At 37.7% G+C, this 15,601-nt stretch overlaps 1 protein-coding gene across 1 annotated transcript in view; it reads left to right on the top strand.

Annotated features, from left to right (window-relative positions):
- FAT4 (FAT atypical cadherin 4) overlaps positions 1-5,287 on the top strand; it is a 151,781-nt gene extending 146,494 nt beyond the window's left edge. The window contains exon 17 of the mRNA XM_045552311.1: positions 2,250-5,287. Within this exon, the coding sequence (XP_045408267.1) occupies positions 2,250-4,114 (1,865 nt within the window). The 3' untranslated portion in view covers positions 4,115-5,287. The remainder of the gene's footprint in view (positions 1-2,249) is intronic.
- Positions 5,288-15,601: the final 10,314 nt, after the last annotated feature.

Raw genomic sequence — 15,601 nt, 5'->3', positions numbered from 1 at the left:
ATCAGTTTATACTTTTCTGGGGAGCATGTTAAAAATGAAAAAAAAAAGTAATTGGTTTTGGTGGAAAGAGCAGCTAAAATCTACTCATTTAGCATGGATCCCATATTCTAAGGCTATCATAATTAACTTTAGAAAGTTTGTAGTAAGTTATCAGCCATCACTTCCTTTAGCTAATTGCATCGGTCCTACCAAGATATAATTCAGCCCATGGTTCTTCCATGCTTTGCTTGTCCACCAAACATTTATTTATACATTTATTCATTTATTTATTTTATTATTCATTCATAGCCACACTCTTCATGGAACATATGATTCATTAAGGGAGACAAACATCAATCAAATCCTTACACAAGTAAATGTATTATTTTAAGCTATGATAAATGTTGTGAAGGAAGAATGTATAATTCTAAGATATAGTGAAAAAAAAGAAGAAAGAAAGGAAAATTAGCTGGAAATTGACATGTGTACTGAAATCTGAATGATGAGTACACAATGATGAAAGAATATGAAAGATTAATTTATATTGATGAGAATTAAATAAAAGGAAGTAGATTGTGTAAAGGTTACAGAACACAGCACATTGGGGCTGATGTCAAAAGGCAAAAGATGAGTTTGGAAATGAAGCAGGGATTTCAAGACCATGTTGCAGTTTTGTTGTTATTCGCAGAAGAATGTGAAGTTATTGAAAACTTTTTAATCACAGGAGTGTTAAGATTAGATATGCAGCAATAGGAAAGATCATTCAGGCTACCACATGGAAAATGAATTTGAGAAGGGCATGAGGGGATTTGCAGAAATTACTTGGGAAGACATTTCAGTGATCTGGGCAAGGTTTCTTGTGAGCTCCTATTAGTGTGGTGGCTGAAGAATTAGAAAGGAATGGATAGGCAAAAAGTATTCTGGGAACTAATGTCACCACAAGGTCGTGGTGACTACATAAAATTCAGGGAGGTTTCTGACTTTTCAACTCTAAGAAGTATAGTGCCACTGAGAAAGGAAATTGCAGAACATTGCAAAAGGAGCCCATCTCTGGGAAACATCAGATTGGGTTTGGGACTTTTTGAGTTCGACACATATTTGAGAAAGACCTTTGGATGGATGGGATGGAACTCAAAGTTAGACTGTAGCTGGAAATACACATTTAGGGGTTGTCAGTGTCAAGCAGGTAATTGAAGTACTGGGCCTGGGTGTGGCCACCTAATATGCCCAGGGTACTCCCTGGACTATCTCTAAGAGTTTAGAGTAGAATGAGTCAGAAAGGAGACTAAGTAATAGGAATAAAGCCAGCAGTGTAGGAACAGAAGCCGATGTTCCGACCCTTATGGAAAAAGTGGGTATCAGGGATGGGAATGTCACTAGAGAGAAATGATGCATCAAATAAGGAACACTGGAAAAAATGCATGAATGAGTAATAGAGTTAAGGCATAAAAGTTAAAGTCCAGGTCACAAGTACTTATGTATTTACTTTATTTTAGAATACAGACACTAATTCATTTAGATGTTGTAAGAAAAGAAGCAGAAACAAATCATGCTTTTTTGTTAGTGTCAAAAGAGGTTCTTGGGCTCTGAGATAGAACCATTACCGGTATTAGTGCACTCAAGTTTAACAAGGTGCTTCTCAACTTTTCATCTTGTCTTTATCAGCATCCTAAAGAGACATTGTAGATATTTTTTTCTAACCCCTGCCATCCCCAGGTCATGAAATGTTAATATCATAGTCATATTTTTCATTTGTACTTTCGAGGCCCAGAAACCATCATATTAGCTAAAATTTTTCTTTTGCTCCCCAAGAACCTACATTTAACTCCTTGGGAGCAATATCACCTTCATTGGCAACGCATGATCGAGTGGTTGAAGTTATTAGCCTATTTTTGTTCTTTTTAAGTTGTCTAAAAAACGTTTTACTTCTATGTATGCAATTCTTGGTCAATAAACTATAAAAACAAAAGAAATAGATAAATGCAAAGAGAGAGAAAAAGAAAATCCAGCCTGTCCAAGTCATTCATAAATCTTCAGAAGGAGCCGGATCCAGGCATTGTGCTCCATGTGTGTGTCATGGTAACCTTACACGTCGTGCTAAGATGTACCATGCACAGCTTGACTGCTTGTGAACTGGACGGTGGCTGAGACTGTGGTTTCTCTACTCTCTCAAGAGGTGATCGTGAAGCTTCTCTTTACAATCCAAGCAGTGTAGTGTAAGCCTTTGCTTCATTTCCCGAAGGCCTCACTGCTACTTCTTCCCCCTGCAGGTTTTGATGGCTGCATTGCTTCTGTGCTGTATGGTGGAGAAAGTCTTCCTTTCAGTGGGAAGCATAGCTTGGCCTCCATCTCAAAAACAGATCCCTCGGTGAAGATTGGCTGTCGTGGCCCGAACATTTGTGCCAGCAACCCCTGCTGGGGAGACTTACTGTGCATTAATCAGTGGTATGCCTACAAGTGTGTTCCTCCTGGAGACTGCGCCTCCCACCCATGCCAGAACGGGGGCAGCTGTGAGCCAGGCCTGCACTCTGGCTTCACCTGTAGCTGCCCAGAGTCCTACACGGGGAGGACCTGTGAGATGGTGGTGGCCTGTCTTGGGGTCCTCTGTCCTCAGGGGAAGGTGTGCAAAGCTGGAAGTCCCGGGGGCTATGTTTGTGTCCTGAGTCAAGCCCCTGAAGAGATCTCCCTGCCGCTGTGGGCCGTGCCTGCCATCGTGGGCAGCTGTGCCACCGTCCTGGCCCTCCTGGTCCTGAGCCTGATCCTGTGCAATCAGTGCAGGGGGAAGAAGGCCAAAAATCCCAAAGAGGAGAAGAAACCCAAGGAAAAGAAGAAAAAAGGAAGTGAGAACGTTGCTTTCGATGATCCAGACAACATCCCCCCGTATGGGGACGACATGACCGTGAGGAAGCAGCCTGAAGGGAACCCGAAGCCAGATATCATCGAAAGGGAAAACCCTTACCTTATCTACGACGAGACGGACCTTCCTCACAACTCAGAAACCGTCCCCAGCGCCCCTCTGGCGTCTCCGGAGCAGGAGATAGAGCACTACGACATTGACAACGCCAGCAGCATCGCTCCTTCCGATGCAGACATCATCCAGCACTACAAGCAGTTCCGGAGCCACACCCCGAAATTTTCTATCCAGAGGCACAGTCCGCTGGGCTTTGCGAGGCAATCGCCCATGCCCTTGGGAGCCAGCAGTCTGACCTACCAGCCCTCCTACGGGCAGGCTCTGCGAGCCGGCTCGCTCAGCCACGCCGCCTGCCCGACTCCCAGCGCGCTGGCTCGGCACAGCCCGGCCCCCTTCTCCAAGCCCGCCGCTTTCTACAGGAACAGCCCCGCCAGGGAACTGCACCTGCCCGTGAGGGACGGGAACGCCTTGGACATGCACGGGGACGCCTGCCAGCCTGGCGTCTTCAACTATGCCACAAGGCTGGGCAGGAGAAGCAAGAGCCCTCAGGCCATGGCCTCGCACGGCTCCAGACCGGGGAGTCGCCTGAAGCAGCCAATGGGGCAGATCCCTCTGGAATCTTCTCCTCCGGTGGGGCTCTCCATCGAGGAGGTGGAGAGGCTCAACACCCCCCGCCCGAGAAACCCGAGCATCTGCAGCGCGGACCACGGGAGGTCGTCTTCAGAGGACGACTGCAGAAGGCCCCTGTCCCGGACGAGGAACCCAGCCGATGGCATTCCGGCCCCAGAATCTTCCTCTGACAGTGACTCGCATGAGTCTTTCACCTGCTCAGAAATGGAATATGACAGGGAGAAGCCAATGGTGTACACTTCCAGGATGCCCAAGTTATCTCAAGTCAATGAGTCTGACGCAGATGATGAAGATAATTACGGAGCCAGACTGAAGCCTCGGCGCTACCACGGCCGCAGGGCGGAGGGAGGACCCGCGGGGACCCAGGCGACAGCGCCCGGGCCCGCCGACAGCTCGCTGCCCTTGGCGCTCGGGCAGCCGGTGGGGACTTTCAACTGGGACAACCTCTTGAACTGGGGCCCCGGCTTTGGCCATTATGTAGATGTTTTTAAAGATCTGGCGTCTCTCCCAGAAAAAGCAGCAGCAAATGAAGAAGGCAAAGCTGGGACAACTAAGCCAGGCCCCAAAGACGGGGAGGCAGAACAGTATGTGTGAAGTTTATGTACTGGCGTTATAAAAATATAAAAACAAGAAACACTCAAACCACGTACGGTTGCCGACTAGGTTGGGTCACATTTGAAACACAGGCCAGTAGGATCTGGTGTGGTGGAGGGAAACTTTAAAGAATAATAACCACAATGCTGCTGAAAACAGACTCAAAACAACTCTTAATTTAAATATGCTTGGTTGAATTCCTTTTCCTGCATGCATTGTGTTTTGTAACTAGCTATGTGGCATGCAGCATTTTGCAAAGTTTTTCTTATTTACCAGTGTTTGATTTGTGATTTTTAAAATTAATACTTTTATCATTGCAGAGATGAACTTGTACTTTCACAGTGGGGTAAGTGTACTGTTTCCATTGTATTGTTATAATTCTATTTTGCATTGCAAGATCCAGAAGGTTTAACCAATCCTCGTGAAGTGTAGTAAAGAACCCCCCCTATCCTTGAATGAAAGAAAGACTAAGTACAATTAACATTTTTCAGAATTATAGATTCCGTGTTTGATGTTGCTCAGAAATACCTGAGCATTGGAGTAAGTTTTACATGACAGTGGGTACTAAAATTAAGTCATTTTGTTAAGCACTTTAAAGCTTTCTTATGAAATTGTGTTAAAACTTCTGAACCTTTTTGCAGATGATTATAGTCTCCTGACTTTCATTAGGCTTCCATTTGGAACAAAATGATTGCATGTTGTCCCCAGAACACTGCCATCTTCCTGCTGCGAATGGTGTTCGCAGCAGCACTCCTAAGAGACATTTTCAAAAGTTATTTATTGAAAAAAATATTCTATGCTTTTAACATCTTAAAGAATTGATCTAAGGAAAGCCTATGATTGGACTTATTTTTCAACCATTTAACATTTACACCAAGTACCCAGTTTTTATAATTTATATGAAGTCCAATTTCAACACTTATTTTCTGTCATTTTCTAGATCATTTTTTTTAATACTGTGTAAAAACTTTTTTTACACCTAAGCTGTGTTTTTGATACTGATATTTTCCTATGATGAATAGTTTTCTTACTTTCGGGGAAGGTAAGAAAAGACTTTTTTTACATTTGTTACTTATGTAACATTCATATTTTCCACATTTTGATATTTGTAACATACTGTATGCTTTCTACTTGTAAATGTCAACAATAGAATTAAAATATTTATTTAAAATACTTTGTATTCAGAGTGTAATATAATATTTTATCATTCTATAATCTTTGTATGACCAATTGAGAATAATCTCTGCTTGTCAATAGGGTATGGCAAGTATATGGGCAGCATCATTTTCTTTTAAAAAACAGGAATATGGATCATTGCCAGAACAGATATTTTGATGTCACTTTACTGCGTTCCTACTTGTCAGGATTCTTGGATTTCCCTGGAGTATAATGAGTCTAGACTAGGTTGATCTTAGGGGCTACGTTTGTTATAAACCCGGTTTAAGCATTCTTGGAATAAATGTTTGGAAGTTCCCAGTAGAATATTTTCACTGAAGTTCAGTTCAGGACCAGGCTTATAGTTATAGAAGCAGCAATGAATTAAAGCTAATTATGGAAAAATGCCTGAGTATGATTTTCTTCAAGGATCCAGCCCCAAATTTTTTAAGTCCAATGGTGGGTAGAAAACAGAGCAAAAGCTCTGTTACACATACATGTTTTTAATTTATTGATTACCCTGCTGCATAAATTCTAAACAAATTTTACATGCTATATTAGCCAAGACAATCCTCTATTTTATAGTCACCCAAGAGGAAAACTACTCAGAAGTAAAGAATCACCCAGATCAGGAGTCATATAGTTACATCTTAAATAACAGGACTTCTAAAAATTACCTCACAATCTCAGAACACTTGCAATTAAATATCTGTCCCAAACATAATAATCGTTAAAATATTCTCCTATAATACTGACTATACCATATTCAATAGGAATTTTAACAATATGTGAGTGTTTCAATCAATAAAATATTTTTAAATCAACGACAGGTTGAGATATATGCTAGAATTGTTTTGTCATTTAATAATGATGAGATTATTAATTTTTGTTTCAGAATAGGAAGTAAAATAATGTGGTTTAGACACTGAATGTAAGACTCTAATCTAATTGTTTCTTTATTTTTGTCACCTGTGATGAGCCAGCATGTTTTAGTATTTCCCTACGAATTTCAGTATTATAAATTTCTGTTCCAAATATGGGAACATGTTGATTGCTGTGTGTAACTCAAAACAGAATACTTTTTTTTTTTTTTTTTTTTTTTTTTCAGAAACTCTGAAGCATCTCAATGTCCTCAAGAATATAAACTCTATAATTTAGAACAGAGCTCAAAGTAAAATGATAAACATGATTATAGCTAAGGGTTAAAGAGATAGATAGAACTTGATGCCAAGATTCTGTATTCTTATTCTCTAAGAATTCTTTGTGAGATAGAGAATTACTATTCCCTTGACTAATCAATTCCAGTGTAGGAACAAGAGAGAATTCTTGTAGGAAAATTTGTAGACTTTGGTTCCATTTGGAAATCTTTTCCACTGAAGCAAGAACAATATTTATAGCAAAACAAATCAGAAATGTATGAAATTAAGTTCTCATTTAAAATGGAGATTAATACTTAACTTATTGAAGTGTTGAAGTGACATAGCATATCCTGGGGGGAAGGGATTATAGGCAAGTTGACAGGGTAACAATCCTCGCAAATAAATGGTCAGTAGTGACCTGAATGTTCACACATAAAATTATGAGCTTTTCAGAAGTTTAATCCAGACCCAGTAAAGGTTGATTAGATTGCCTGGAGTACAGTCACTCTTCTGGGCTCCTCCTGCATCTGTGTTGTGGAGAAAACATTACTTTCTTTCAGGTGCATGCTGAAAACACCCCAGTGGTTATGCTTTGAGCCAGGAAAAGAAGCCTGTGATCACTCAGCCACGAGATCTGTGGGCTTGAGTGGCAGCATGACATAGGACTCCGCTTACTCAGTTCATAAGGAACACATTTCTGTTTCTTTCAAAGCTGTTTCTGGAATTTTCGAAATGAGCTGATTTTACTGATAGCTTGTTAAGATAAATTAAAATCATTTTAAGAAAATGGAGCATCAGAAGGGCCTGGAGCACAACTCCTGAATTACATGTTGTTAACAAAATGCTTCCCAACACTAAGGCTGAGGAGAAACACAACTGGCTTACACTATTGCAAGTTGTATCCTTTATAAATATTTTATTTAACAGGGAAAATAGAATATATCATCTAGTAACTTTATTACTTCCAGAGAGTCTGTCTAAGAACAAATCACTATTGTCATGTAACCGCATTTTAATTTTACTTGAATTTACCATTATGGTAAAATCTGTGAAAAGTAAAATTTTTAAAATTATAAATCAATAATTCAGCCATGCAATTTCTCTTTTCCCATTCATTTTATGTCATAGATTCAATTTTGAAAGGACAAGCATTTCAAGATGACTGAACTTAACTTCCCTTAGAAAAAATAAACCTAGAAATGAAATACATTTTAACACATTATTAAACATTTCAGTATGGAGTACAATATTAAAGTCTATGATTAATCTAGTATATGTCCCTTAAAGATATTTTGAATGAAATGCCACATCATTAATAATTTATATGGTTACTACTACTGAGCCAGCTAGTATTTTTAAGGGTTTATCAGTCCAAGTGTAATAGGTCAGTGTTATCTATGAACTTGATATTTTCCTTTGTTCTTAATGAGGGAAAAGGCACTATTTTCTGATAGATTTTGGTGAATACAATTGTGGTTCATACAACTAGATATCAGTGGTTCAATATAATGTAACCTATACATTTATGATTATCATTGTAAATAAATATATTCTGGACTAAAGACCATGAAGTACAATAATCTTCCTTAACAGAGAAATACATTATGACACAAAGAAGTTTAATGAACTGGGTTAAATTTAATCACAAATAATAATTAATGCCCTTTACATGCCAGGCACTCTTATAGATCATGGGAATAAAGCAGTGAACAAACAGACATAACATCTGCCTTGCTGGAGCTTACATTCTAGTAGAGGAGGTAGACAATAAATACAGTAATAATTGTGTATTGTAATATTTAGTTGAGGCAAATACTCTCAAGCCAACTAAAACAGATCACGGAGAAAGAGTGATGTGGGAGTGTGTATGCTATTTTAGATGCATTGATCAGGAAGACCTTTCTGGGGAGGTGACATCTTAGGAGAGAGTTGAATGCGACAGGTGAGTGGACACACGTGTGACCCTGTTGCAGGCAGACGCAGTGGCAAGGGGAACCGCAGAGGAGGGGAACAGTCCATGTTAGAGGAACAGCAAGAGGGTCAATTAGGCCAGGTCATTGTCAACACATCCGCAAAGACTGAACCATAAAACGCCTAGGGATGAATGTATGTGAGGATACTAAACAATAATGATAACTCAAAACAGACCCAGAAACAGAACTATTGTTGAAGCAAATCTTCAAATGTGCAATGAATTCTGAGAATGTGAATATGCACTCACTCTGCACTGACGTCTAAGATCCAGAAGACCAAAAGCAAGACATGTATACTCAAGATGCTTGTCTGTGCTGACACTGATTAGTCATGCTATCCTTCGTTACCACCCCAAACCTCAAGGAATAGTAATAGGAAGAGTGTGAGATATATGGTAGCAAGGTAATGTAGTGCTTTACTGCTGAGTCATGTATACACCCAAAGTATGAGATACATCCTGATAAGGAGGTTGTAGAAATTTTTTATTTTGAAAATTGATTTTGATTTTTTAGAAGTGGATTATTGGTAATGAAAATTTTTCAAACTGAACGAGACAGATTCATATTGATGGGAGGGAGTGATGATAAATAAGATACCTCTGAGACACAATGGTAATCTATGCCTGAATTCAAGGCAACAAAGGGTTGCCCAAAGAGCTTTTAATGAGTTGTTTATAATGAGTGTAGTTACTTCCATCTGTCCATCACTAATAAACTTTTTTGTCAAAGTATGTTGGAATTTCATTAAGGATCCAAATGGAGTGTGCTGAAATAGGATTAAAATATAAAGACATTTTTGACATTGACCATGAAAACTCTTGGGGAAGTCTTTTTACACACTGTATAATATGCATATGTTGGAGCCAAAATTGTGCTATTATTCACACAATTCTGAAAATGTGTAATTGACAATAATACAGATAATCTAAAGACTGTTTACACGGATTAAAGGAATATGTTGAATAAATGACAAATTCATCAAATCCTCATAATAATGTGTGATATATTCAAAATAGACCTACTAAGACATATTTGTGAGAGAATCTTCATAGCTGAAGACATGGGAAGACTCACAGAATGTTTAAAAACATACTGCCTAAAGGCAAATGGTTTTCAGGTGACCCATTTGAAATACCCATTTGAAATTTTATGAGCTTATGTATCCAAACTCCCAACTCAGGTTGCAAAGTACAAAGTGCAGTCATGATGGTATTCTGGCAGAAAGTTAAGATCTTAATCTATGTACCATTCTAGCCCAAATAAAATAACCAACAACTGACAAAGTTCTTTGGCAATGTCACTGAGTTCCCCGTTTCATTGAAACCATATTGAATGTGGTGCAGATGTTGATCAAAATAAGATTCTGTTTTGCCAGAGCAGGCTACTCACTCAAAATCATCCTCCCCGTACTCTGGTTGCGCAGTTACAGGCCAGAATGCTGCTGAAAACAGAGTTGTTGATAATTGACTTTGAAGTCAAAAAGTAAAACTTTCCAGGAAAAGATCTCTTTACAAAAAATAGTATGATTAAGACAATGAGCAGCATAACTTACTCCAAGAATGTGTGAAATCTTTCGCAGCTACGAGTCTGAGGACAGAAAACGATGCTGTATACAGAATCTGGGGTAATTCCACTCAGAAAGTCAGATAATGAGATGTACTCTTTTTAGGAAACTGATAAGTTTGACAAATGGCTTTGGATAAATAGAAAATAAAAAGAGAACTGTCCTCATTTGCTTTGGCAGAATCGTCATCAAGAAACTTAATTTGACAATCATCTAGTATTTAACAAGGAACCATTTATGTCTTATAAATGTTTTGTCTAATCCAGGCAAAAAGCTTGCAGTAGCACATACTGTGCAGACTGGTACATGGATCTGGGGAGTGAATTTAAACTAGATTTTTTTTCGTTTAAGCTTTATAGACAGTGAATATTGGATAATGTTTTAAGAAAGATGATGGATTGGGCTGTCAGTATTATAAGATATTTAAAAAATATATTTTTCATTTGAAATTATCTTAATGAATGCAACTTCAGATCAAGAACAGAAGCAGCCCAAGAAATACTCTATAGATTTTACAGCAGCAGCAAAGACAATTATTTATAATTCATAGGTAGCTTTCTATTCAAATTAAAGTATAATTCCTGGGCATTCTGAATTTAACAGGTACTTTTAAATAGATATGTGTAGAGCATTGAGTTACAAATGTTAAATAACTACACCTTTTAAGTTAGTCTGTGAATGAGTCTTGGTGATACATACATTTTCTAATTTGTTCAACACTAGAGTTACTGTGTGCCAAGCACTGTGGAGAGCCAGATAAATGGAAGATGACTCTTGCCTTCAAGAAACTTGCAATTTTTGGTGACTAGGCTCTCTTCCTTTTCTGAAGTAGCTTAAGATTCACATAGCTGTGTTTTCAGAGAATTATTTAAATATTTCTAATGTAAATATGTGCGCTACATACAGTCTTCTGGACAATTAATATAATCAATTACTTCCTAAGCTTTGGTTACCTACTACATTTTCAAAAGTAACAAAATAATAGGTTTAGTGAGCTTTAAATAACATTTCAGGGAATTTACTAATATTTTTCAGCAGTGCCTGTACTGTCTAATTATGCAAGACTTAATAAAATCTCTAGTATTTGAAAGCTATTGCCATAAACTAACTACTGTCAGCTTCTTTCCTGTCATATGCTACTTATTTTGAAGTTGGTTCATTTGGTTGCAGGATTATACTTTTTCACAAATCTGGTGTCATCCCTAGTAAAAAGTATGTGAGGTTATCCAGACTGATCATGTTTTGCTGAGTTTGTGGTAAGTAGAACTAAAGTTTAGCTTGGGTAAAATGACTGAATAATTACTTCTGACAGTAGTCTAGCTATCTCAGCGTTCCCTTTGCTTTCCAATTTCAGTGTTGTTAATTTTCCATTTTAATTTCTCTAGCCCTCATTCAAATGGTTATAGGACCCATTTGTGGCTATATTCTGTGGAAAAGAGACATTCGAAACTGTGAAGAAAAAAAAAAGAACCTAATGACTCATGTTTTCTCAGACATTTTTGTTTTTCCAACCGTATTTTTTCTGACTATTGTGCTGAAACTAAATAAAATACCCTATGTGTCCTGGTTTTACTGTAAATTTCCTCTATATTATTCAATATGATTTGTTATTACATTTTAAGCCTTGCATTTAAGCAAATCACACATTTCAGAAAGGTGCTGCATTTAGCAACAGGCAAAAAATATTTTATAGACTCCATAATTATCATGAGGTAATTGGTAAATAGAGTTTAATATTATCATAATATACATGTTATTATCATTAATGTCACAAACTAAATTAAATATATATTTAGATACTGAATTCTACTGATCTGTCCACCTTCTCATTTGCCAGCAAATTAATAAATTCCTCCTTCCTTCTCCTCAAACCCCATTGTCCCCATTCTTTTGACACAGCCTTGGGGACGAGAGCTGAACTTTTGGTACCACGAGAAAGAAATCATCTTCCCTCAAACACAACTGTCTATATTAACATGACTTTACTACAATTCCAGGAGATTCTTGTCCAAAAAATGTGATTATTCATTTTGGGAACTTCCCCAAAATCCTATTAGCTCTTTAGTAGAGAATATTCACTGAGGTTTATGCCCTAAGACTATCCAAACTCCTTGCCTCAAAATCTTCACCATCCTGTTTTCACAAATCTTAAACTAGTGTACCTTAACTTACCCAATCCAAATCAAGCCCATGAATTGAAAAACTCACCTTAAACCAAAATTTAAGTTCTCAAAAAAAACACGACCTTGTCTTTCTCCCTGCAAGGCAATGCCAAAGTTCTGCTGAGGCCATGTTTTCAGTTAGATGATAAACAATCAACTCATCTTTGTCTTATCAACAGCCTGTGCTGTTGATATTTAAGAAGGGAGTAATCAGTAGATACTGTTCCAGGTGAAGACACAGATGTTGACATGATATGCAAGTATCATTGAATGTATTTCAATGAACCATTAAAACATGCCAATTTTATTTTCATATGGAAACTTAGAAATTGTATCACAAATCACATGTGTCTAGAAAATCAGTTACTATTTCTCGTGAATACTTGCTCTGTGTGTTGTCCCATTACTCTAGGTTCAAGAATAAGTGTGTGAGGCCAGGCACGGTGGCTCAGGGCTATAATCCTAAGGACTCTGGGAGGCCAAGGTTGAGGATCGCTTCAGCCCCAGAGTTTAAGGTTGCTGTGAGCGAGGCTGATGCCATGGCACTCTAGCCCAGGCAACAGAGCAAGACTCTGTCTCAAAAAAAAAAAAAAAAAAAAAAGAATAAGTGTATGGTTCATGATTTAATCACTACCATGTAGCCAAAGAAAAAGAAGCTTGAGGATCTATAATAGGTTGGTCCTTTGTCAGGTTCCCATTCTTTTATAATTCTCAGATCTTCTGCTTCTGTTGATATCCAGATATGCTTCAAACCAAAAATATCATTATATTCAGTTTTCATATACTCTTGTTTTTAACTGAATAGATGGATATATATTCAGTACTGTTTTTACATATTTGAACAGATTCATCATCTCAGAAAATAAGCAAGCTAATATAAATATTACTAATATTACTTTATTTTTGTAATGCAAACAGACTCCTTTGCTTATAGTTGAATGCTATTTTAAAACTCAGTTCTAGATGAATTTATGAGTGGAGACTGAAGTAATACAAATCCATACAAAATGCTAGAACAATTTACAAAATGCTAACATGGAGTTATAAGGGTGTGGTAACATAGGAATAGAATTTAGAACTGTAAACTCTAGTGTATCTTGGTGCATGCGCATTTTACCTGTGTAGCTCCCCGCCCTCTGTGGTGGATGCTGTCCTATCCAGATATCCCTTCAAGAATGAAGGACTCATTCCCTAGTTGCTGGGAATGCTACACCACAACTCTCCTGAGCTGTCACCTTCTTTGGGGATCACTGCAATTGAAGAAAACTTCCTTCCCCAGCTTCACACCTCTTTTCATGAGCAGATTTCATGGGATGACTGATAACGGTGGGGAGATATAGGCCCAATACCCTTCAGATGTGAATCTGAAGGGTCACACCAGATCTAGAGTTCCCTTCCCCCCCACATGATGTCTACTGATGCCTTCGTTGGGTCTGCTTTCACCTCAGCTTCTCCCTCTGCTGATCTTGCTTCTTTCTCCTTCCTTCCACAAGTATGAGTCACAGACACACTTCCCTTCCACAAGTATGAATCACAAACACACTTCTTAATAAATACCATGCACACACATCTCCATGTCAGGGTCCTGGGAAATTCAAACTGTGATCCCCTTAATTTCTCTACCTGTGAAATTGGGCTAATGATATTATTACTTATAGCATTTTGTTTCTCAAATGAGAAAGTAAAAATATTTTTAAAAGGGAGTATGTCATTAAAATTTAAAATTATGGCCATTTTGATAATTAGTTTTATCCTGGTGTTTTTCCCTAAACTAACAAATCTCATAAAGCCCTTAGTCAACTTAATAGAAATCTAATAGTTCTGTCAATGAAAAAATGTACAGCTACCATCACCTATGAATGACATTTCATATCAACATTTGTGTGCTTATGTGAACACTCAAATATCCTTAGGGTGTGTATAGTACAGTATTTCCTCTACTAATGAGTTTGTTCTCAAAACACACTGAGTATTTATTTTGCATCATTTTGCAGCACATAGTACATATCTTGCTATAGGCTATTTGACAGAGTTTCAGCACCATAGAATTAAAATCACAGTTTTAAGGCACAACTAGTGTGTGATGTTTGGGGAATTTTTATCCCTTTTGCTTTTTTAATAAACTGTCTGGGATATAGCCCAAAACTCCTTAGCTGGGTTTGGTTGTCTGCCCCTAAAGGCAATTCAGTTGTTTCAGCAATGTTCCCGGGAGTCTTTTTCCTGATGCCTGCTGGGCTCTGGAGGATGCATATCAAGGAAAGAACCACATTTTTGTGTGTGTATTTTCTTGGCTAAAATATTCAACTTTAAAAATACATGTCTCAGCTCTCCAAGCAAATCACTTAGAAGGTCATCCTAAGATCTTATTCTTCTGTAAGTAATTATGTTCAAGTTATAAGCCTGTTAAAAATTGTGTTTTTAAATATGTGGGGTTCAGACAATCTCTGTTGCTATGGTAATTAAATAATTATTATCCATTTGCTTCTGCTTAATATTGAAGAAATGGAAATGAAATGAAAAAAATTCTGGGTCTTCAACTAACACAAAATGAATCTTTAAAAGTTTAGATATTTTTCCTGAAATGAAAGCCTGGCACTTAAAAATGTTTCTAAAATTACTTTTTATAGAAAATATAAAAAATTTCAGACAACATCCCTATTAGTGAGCTGATTTCAGGTCAAAAACAAGCACACAAAGATAAAACTTCAACTTGAATATGGCAAAAATGGAGAGGTTTTCTCAAACGTTGTTTTTAGATGAGCGTATAGATTCTATGAATGCACTGTGATGCTTCTGAATCACTGTGGAAAGATTCTGTGCTCTGAGGTTCCTTCCTCTCAGCTGTGGACCCTCATTCTGAACCATGTGGGCATCTCTGCATCCTTGGCAGCTTCAGTAGCAGCCAACACACACACATACTAGTCTGATTAAACTGTATTAGTCTATAGGAAAAAGTTTATGAAAAACATGTTGAAAATGAAGTTCCAAGCTGGGTGTGATGGGTCATGCCTCTTATCCTAGCATTTTGGGAGGCTAAAGAGTAAGGATCACTTGAGCCCAGGAGTTGAGGCTGCAGTGTGCTATGATCATGCCACTGCACTCTAGCCTGGGTGACAGAGTGAGATTCTGTCTCAAAAACAAAAAGAAAAAAGTTCTGTACTATGTTAATAAATATTTTGGAGTCAAAATAAAGCAATGTTGACTTGAGAACATTATTAAGTATTAATTTAAAATGTTAAACAATTGGTAGTTAATAGATAACCAACCTATAGTCAATCTCTGGCTCTGGAAGATGTGACTATACTTGGAAAATTACGCCAATAACAATATTATTATTTTAAATATAACACTATATACTGATACTTTATTTTGTATTAATATATAATATGTAATTATAATGAAGATATTAGGTTTTTAAGTTTACAAAGATCTTTGAAATCTTCAATTTTGGTTTCCCTACAATGAGATGTGTCCCTACCATTGAGTGGATAAGT

This window comes from Lemur catta, chromosome 5 (assembly GCF_020740605.2).
Source record: "Lemur catta isolate mLemCat1 chromosome 5, mLemCat1.pri, whole genome shotgun sequence".
Classification (NCBI taxonomy): domain Eukaryota; kingdom Metazoa; phylum Chordata; class Mammalia; order Primates; family Lemuridae; genus Lemur; species Lemur catta.
This window is presented reverse-complemented; position numbering and strand designations above follow the sequence as displayed.